This window comes from Callospermophilus lateralis, chromosome 3 (genome assembly GCF_048772815.1).
Source record: "Callospermophilus lateralis isolate mCalLat2 chromosome 3, mCalLat2.hap1, whole genome shotgun sequence".
NCBI classification, from domain to species: domain Eukaryota; kingdom Metazoa; phylum Chordata; class Mammalia; order Rodentia; family Sciuridae; genus Callospermophilus; species Callospermophilus lateralis.
In genome coordinates this window covers 174,074,037-174,080,532 of record NC_135307.1, presented here as the reverse complement: position 1 = coordinate 174,080,532, position 6,496 = coordinate 174,074,037, and the positions used below count along the sequence as shown (strand labels likewise).

The following is a 6,496-nucleotide window of genomic DNA, read 5'->3' as shown; positions in this document are numbered from 1 at the left end:
CTTTTTTTTTTTTTTTTTGATGCTAGGGATTGAATCCAAGGCCTTTTCAAGTATGCTAAGCACATGCTTTCCACACTCCCAGCCCTTAGACCTAAATTTCTATTGCTTCATTTGAAGATGCCCTACATGATAGAGGGTAAAATGAGCTGGCAATAAAATATTGGAGCTGGGAATCCAAAACCAGGACTGCTTCCAAAACGCACACCTGATTGCCATTTCCTGCTTGTTGGATCAGAGGGTGGTGCAAATGCTTACAATTTGGTGTGGAGGAGCCGAGCAGATGGCGCAAGACTATGGACTTGTACCAGACAGGAAACAGTGTTGGCCTGAACCCTAGAAAGCCAGAGAGGAGACTGAACATCAAGAGCAACACTCAGTTCATTAGGGAAGCTATCACAAATTACACCCCAACCCCTGCATGTGACTTGAGACATCACAACAGGACAATGGCATTTTTATTTACAATTGGACCAAAAAAAGGCATACAGGCATTTAATTAAAAATAATGATGATGATGATTAAAAAAGTCAGAAAAATCGACAATGTTTGAACCCTTTGAGGAGTCCATTTTCCCACTCCCCCCCAAATAAGAATTTCTTAGGGGGAAAAAAAGGTCAAGATTTGAACTATCAATAGATTCCAAATATCATTCCCTACAGCTTGGTTCCCTTTTCTTCAGCCTGATTCTTGATGGACGCCGCTTGGCACCAAGGAGTTGCTATGTGGTGAGGCTGGGAAGTTTACTGGTTTGACTGATGGGGAGCTGGCAGGGCCCTGGGGGACTCTGAGGTGGAGAAGGGAGGGGGTATTCCTGGCTTCACCAGCATCCTGAGCTTAGTCTCGTGGTTGGAGCCCAAGGACTGGAGCAAGGGTGAGTGGCTATTACTTAAACACTCATCCCAGGTGGATTTGGTCTCTTACAATTTAAGAGCAAACATCTGTGACTTCAACAGGGTGGGCATGGGCAAGAAGAGTGGGGGTCTGTGGAGGAGCCAGGCCAGCCACATGAACAAACTCCTTCCAGCTCGGGGAAACTAAACGTCTTGCTTGTTCCTGGTGGAATTTGGGAAGGAAGGACAGAACTTACCATCTTCCTTCTCACAGCAGTTTTCTGGGTGCCCCCAACAAGAACTCAGGTGAGAAGTGGAGGGGATGGGTCCAGCTAAAAGAACTGAGTATAAACACTGCGGCCAAGAAGGCCTCTGCCCAGCCACCTAAAGGAGGAATGTGAGTTCTCCAGGCTCCTTGCTCTGCCCTGGGAGTGGGGGAGAAGGTCCACCACTACCACATGTAAGAAAGAGTGGCACCCCCTGAGAGGAGGACTGGGGGCAGTCCTGAGGGGTGAGGGTCCCAGCGGCCTCTGCCACCCTTCCCAGACACAGACATGTGGGTGCTTCACTCTGGAAATACTTGGCTCCAGGTCCAGGGTTTCTTGGCACAAGAATAGTTCACTGCTTGTCTCTCCTCCTCATTGGTCAGTGCCTCTGGCTGTTCTTCTCAGGGGTGCTTCCTGCTGCCTTGGGGAACTGACCGGGTACTTCCAGGGGATCTCCTGCATCCACCAAGGTGTGGGCTTGCTCGTGGTGAAAAGATGACCCAGAGGCCTGGCTGGAAGCCCTGCCTAGAAGCTCTGCCTTGGGCAGCTCTGGGAAGAGGTTGGGAAAGAAAGAAGAGGAAAGGAGAGGGCAGGCAAAGGCTGGTTGGCACTGAAGGTGCTGTCCAGGCTAGAACTGTGTTGTCGTGGCATCAATGGTGAGGACAGGCGGTGAGAGACTTGGAACCCTCACTGCAGCCCTGGCATTGCCTCTTCCAGTGAGTCGTGGGGTGGCCACAGCCCTGAGGAACTGAGGTGGAGACAGTGACCAAAACCCAGTTATCTTGGTGGATTTATCCATCCTGGATCCATTGGTTAAAAAAAAACTAAGGAAAAAACAAACCCAAGCCAAAAAGAAATCTGAATAAACACATCAGAGAGTTCCAGTTGGAGGGAACTTTCTTAGCACTGAAGAAAAAACAACGCACTAAAAAAAAAAAAGAAAAAGAAAAAACAAAAAGAAAAACAAAAACAAAAAACAAAACCTCATCCCCACAGAATTGCAAGATGAAGAAAAATGCAAGATTTATCTACAGGCCCTCCCACCCTCCACACAGCCCCAGGATCCAGGAACACTGTGCCAGGAGTTACATTCCAAACGAGCAGGAGTTATTTTATTTTGCGTGCCTGCAGTTCCCCACGCAGGTGGCTTCCTGTCCGAGGATGGAGTGGGCGTGGCCATGGTCCACCCCAATCAGTCAATCTTCACAGCAGCATAGATCTTACGGACAAACATGTAGGCTGCATAGAAGCCGATGGTGCCTGTGAGCAGCCAGAAGGACAAGACCATGAGGGCCGTGTAGCCGAAGTAGAGGAGAGAGGGGATGAACTCAACAATGTCCAGCTGGGGCAGAACAGGGAGAGAAGACAAGAGACAGCACTTAGGACCAGCAGCAAGGCAACGGGTCCCACCCTCTTCCTCACCTCACGGTCAACCCACCGCCTGACAAAGGGAAGGGACTCATAGCACAGCTGACCCTCACTGGCACTAACTACGACTGGTACGTCGCCTGGGCTGCTCATGACCTCAGGGGCCAGGGCCAGAATGTCACAAGACCGAATGGCCACAGCAGTGCTACTTCCTGGTCCTGCACAGTCCCCAGAACAGATGGCAACACTCCTGGATGGCTGAAGGAGCAGGAGGAAGTGGGGAGGCAGGCAGAGGAGAGAGCAGTCCACAGCTTCCAGTTTAAGGTCCAGAGCTACCGCTGGCCTGTTTTCTTCCTGAGAGTTCTCATCATTTTTGTTAACATCTCACAGCGTCTTTCATCGTAGAGCATTTCAGACTCCTCTGTGAAAGGGACAGAGTTTGGAGGCCTTGGCAGAGAGGATAGGGATTTGTGTTGCAGTGTTTGTTGTGATAAATGAAGCTAATCTGGGGGCCTGTTCTAGGCTCATGGGCAGCTACATGATCATACAACTGCCAGGAGCCCGGAAGAAAATAAAGGTCACTGTATGAGATCTTCTCCTACGCTTAAGAGGTGACGGCCAGGTTTTCAGGTTCAATTACCATCTCTCATCACAAGCACTCTTGTAGCTGCATATGGGGTAGGAATGATGGCGGGGGGAGGGGGGCAGGACAGTGTTCAAACCAGAAGAAGGTGAATAAGAAGGCAGGTCTGGAAGGGCCCCGAGAGCTCAGGGGGGCCAAGGCCCTCATTTTACAGACAAGATGACAGGGCCAGAGGAGGCAGCTTTAGACAGAGAAGCAGTATGTGTAGGAGAGGCAGGCGGCAGCTGCCATGAGATCTCTGGCTTTGTTTGCCCAGCACTGTTTCCTGTCCCCAAACGCGAGATGTTTTGAGGAAAACATTGGCTACTTTGTGATTCTGTTGGGGTCAGCAATCCTAGTACAAAACCTAAGCTAGTCAATCAGGATATTCCATCCCATTGCTGAAATGAGGAGACCCTGGGCACCAGGGGCTAGCTTTCTACTCTGTGTACAGATCCCACCTGTAGAAGAAGTGAAAAACAGACATACAGAACCAAGGTGTGGACACAGAGCCCAGACTTAACCATGCTTGAAACGAGAAATCCAAACTTCTCAAACTGTCCAGTTATATCAGCTAGTAGATTTTCTTTGTTTTTGAACTGGGTTTTGGTCATTTGCCACTTACAAGAGATCTCTTCACATGGGTTGTAGAAAAGGGAGATCCAATTTATTCTGGATGCTCCAAGGACTGTGATTAAGGTCTGAATGTAGAGGTTACAGGGGGCGACCTGTAATCTAAATCAAGAAGGCCCTTGAAATGACAGACATTGTCCAGAAAGAGAATGGGGAGGGTCAGGAAGAAATGTCTTTTCTGTTACTAGATGTGCAACAGAGGGGTCAGCATGTTTTTCTTAAAGGGCCAGATTATAATTTTTTAGGTTTTATAAGCCACATGGTCTCTGTGGCAACTATTCAATTGCCACTGCAGTGTGAAAGCAGCTGCAGATGATATGCACATGAGCACGGCTATATTCTAATAAAACTATTTCAGGAACACCTCTGCTGGTCCATGGGCTGTAGTTTGCTGACCTCCTGGCTAGATGACCAGCTGCTGGAATTGAAGAGAGAGGCACGGTCACCAGACTGAAAACAGGAGTGTAGCACTGCATTAAATGATCCTCAGAGTCTCTTCTGACATGGAATTTTTGGGAAAAGGTATTCCAAGCTTCAACCTAAGGACCTACAACTCTATTTTGCAAATGTACTCTGATTGCATACAGAGGACTGCTTGCTTTTAGGCTCTGGAGACCCAAAATACTGTGGTAAGAGTGAGTCTTCAGTGTTATCCTTGGAGGTGAGGGGCCTCCCAGAGCCTCCTAAACTCTTCCCACAGTCTGTCTGCTTTATGCGTCATGTAGCAGTCTACCAGTACTGTAGTAGTGCCAGGGCCAGTACTGTGGGGATCTGTTTGCATCCTCACTCACGCCACTCAGAGACAATGAGGTCTGTGAGTCTGCCCTAGTCAGAGAGGCTGGGGTCCTGTTCATTAGCCCACACTTACCTGTGTGGGATCCTGCAGAAAGGAGGTGCTTTTTAACTCTCCTATCACCTACTTTTATTCTTTCCTGTTCTTTTATCTGGTTCCCTGGGAGATACTGTATTATCAGTTTCTCTCACTTCCTATTTAAAAGTGATACAGGTGACATACTGCCTGTAAGTACTGTCCTAGGGGTATCTTACAGATTTCATATGAAGGCTTGACTCCTACATGTACAGAACACAGATTGTTCTTTCCTAAAAAGGCACATTCTAGAGTAGAAAACAACCCTAGCTGACTGTGGTTCTCCCTGCTCTTGGTGAGAAAGATTCAGACACTGAGATTTCCCCCCAGCGTTCTCCTCTCTACCATGCTGCGTGAGGGCACTAAGGGGATCCCCTCAAGGAGGGTGGTACCTTATTAACAAAATAAAAGATGGCATAGACCAGGACGTAGAATGCAGATCCTCCAGAAACTAGGAAATTTCTCCACCACCAGCGGTAATCCTGAGGAGGAAACAGAGCAGGGGTCACTGCTGTCTCCAGGGCCTCTTCCTGCCACACTGCACAGCTGGCTGAAGGGCTCAAGGCTCACAGTAAGAGTCACATTTAGGTGAGGAAAATATTTTATACCTTTTTTGTGACAGTGGTTACACAATTGTGTACATTTCTAAAAAATGTAAAAGTACAAAATAAAAAGGGTGAATTTTACTATACATAAATTATACCTTGATTTTAAAAAACTCAACAACAGAATAAAAAAGTAATAACAATTGATATTTCTTGAGCAAATACATCCCATGTATTAAGTACTTTTTTTGTTTTGGTGCTTAGGATCGAACCCAGGACTTACACATGCTAGGTAAGTGCTCTACCACTGAGCTACATCCCTAGTCCTTTTTTTGTTTAATTTTTTGAGACAGGGTCTTAATAAGCTGCTGAGAATCTCATTAAATTGCTAAAGCTGTCCTCAAATTTGTGATTCTCCTGACTTAGCTGGGAGGTCACCATGCCAGCCTTCAGCCCTTTTTTAAATTTTTATTTTGAGAGAGGGTCTAGCCAAGTTGTCCAGGCTGGCCTTGAACTTGCGAACCTAAAGGCTCGCCTATGAATAGCTGGGACTACAGGCTGCACTATCCAGCTCAGCCTGTCAGGCACTTCATAAGAACTACATACGAATGAACTCAACTCATTTACTACTTAATAGCAGCCCTCCAAGTTAGGTCTATTATTATCCATGTCACTTGGAGGAGCAGCAAAAGGCGCAAAGGTTAAGCAACCTATTCAAGATCTAGAGCTATTAATGCAAGAGCCAGATTCCAGCCCACACTGGTAGTTCTAGGGCCAGACTTACCCACTCTGCAAGAGTTTACTCCTAAAGGAAGGGCAGATTACTAATCTGCATCAGATGGGTGGAGAAACTACTACTAGAGAGGACTCGCACTGATACCATCCTTGTATCAAGTGGAGGGCACACAACTATGCAGTGAGGGAGATATCACCAATCCAGCCTCAAGCTGAGAAATGCAGGCTTGGATAAGGAAGCAACATATTGGTCCAACATTCACGGCCTGAGGCAGGGACCATGGGAAACCCAGACCCAGTTCCCAATGCAGCCTCACTGACCTGTTGCATGCTGGACCCAGCTCCCATACTCCCTGCTTCCTGGCCCCATTCCCCTCACCTCTGCACAGAGCTGGAAGTATACCATGACGATGCTGATTTGTGAACAGGATACCACCAGGATGATGAAAACGAGGAACAGGAAGCCAAAGAGGTAATAAAACTGATTCTCCCAGATTGCCTGTGAACACAGCAGAGCGAGCTTCAGCTGGCCTGCCTCTACTCAGCTGCCCCTTCCCTTGGCATCCCACTTCTAACCAGAGCAGTAATGAGACACCATCGTGACATCATCACAGCCTGTGTGCCTGGCA

The 6,496-nt window shown here is 47.7% G+C and overlaps 1 protein-coding gene across 2 annotated transcripts in view; it reads right to left on the bottom strand.

Moving 5' to 3' along the window:
- Positions 1–437: 437 nt before the first annotated feature.
- Tm9sf4 (transmembrane 9 superfamily member 4) overlaps positions 438–6,496 on the bottom strand; it is a 50,201-nt gene continuing 44,142 nt past the window's right edge. For both annotated transcript variants that reach the window (XM_076851680.1, XM_076851681.1), the window contains exons 16-18: positions 6,247–6,366; positions 4,980–5,069; positions 438–2,438 (exon numbers count right to left, since the gene is read on the bottom strand). In XM_076851680.1, coding sequence (XP_076707795.1) covers positions 2,289–2,438; positions 4,980–5,069; positions 6,247–6,366 — 360 coding nt within the window. In that variant the 3' untranslated portion in view covers positions 438–2,288. The remainder of the gene's footprint in view (positions 2,439–4,979; positions 5,070–6,246; positions 6,367–6,496) is intronic.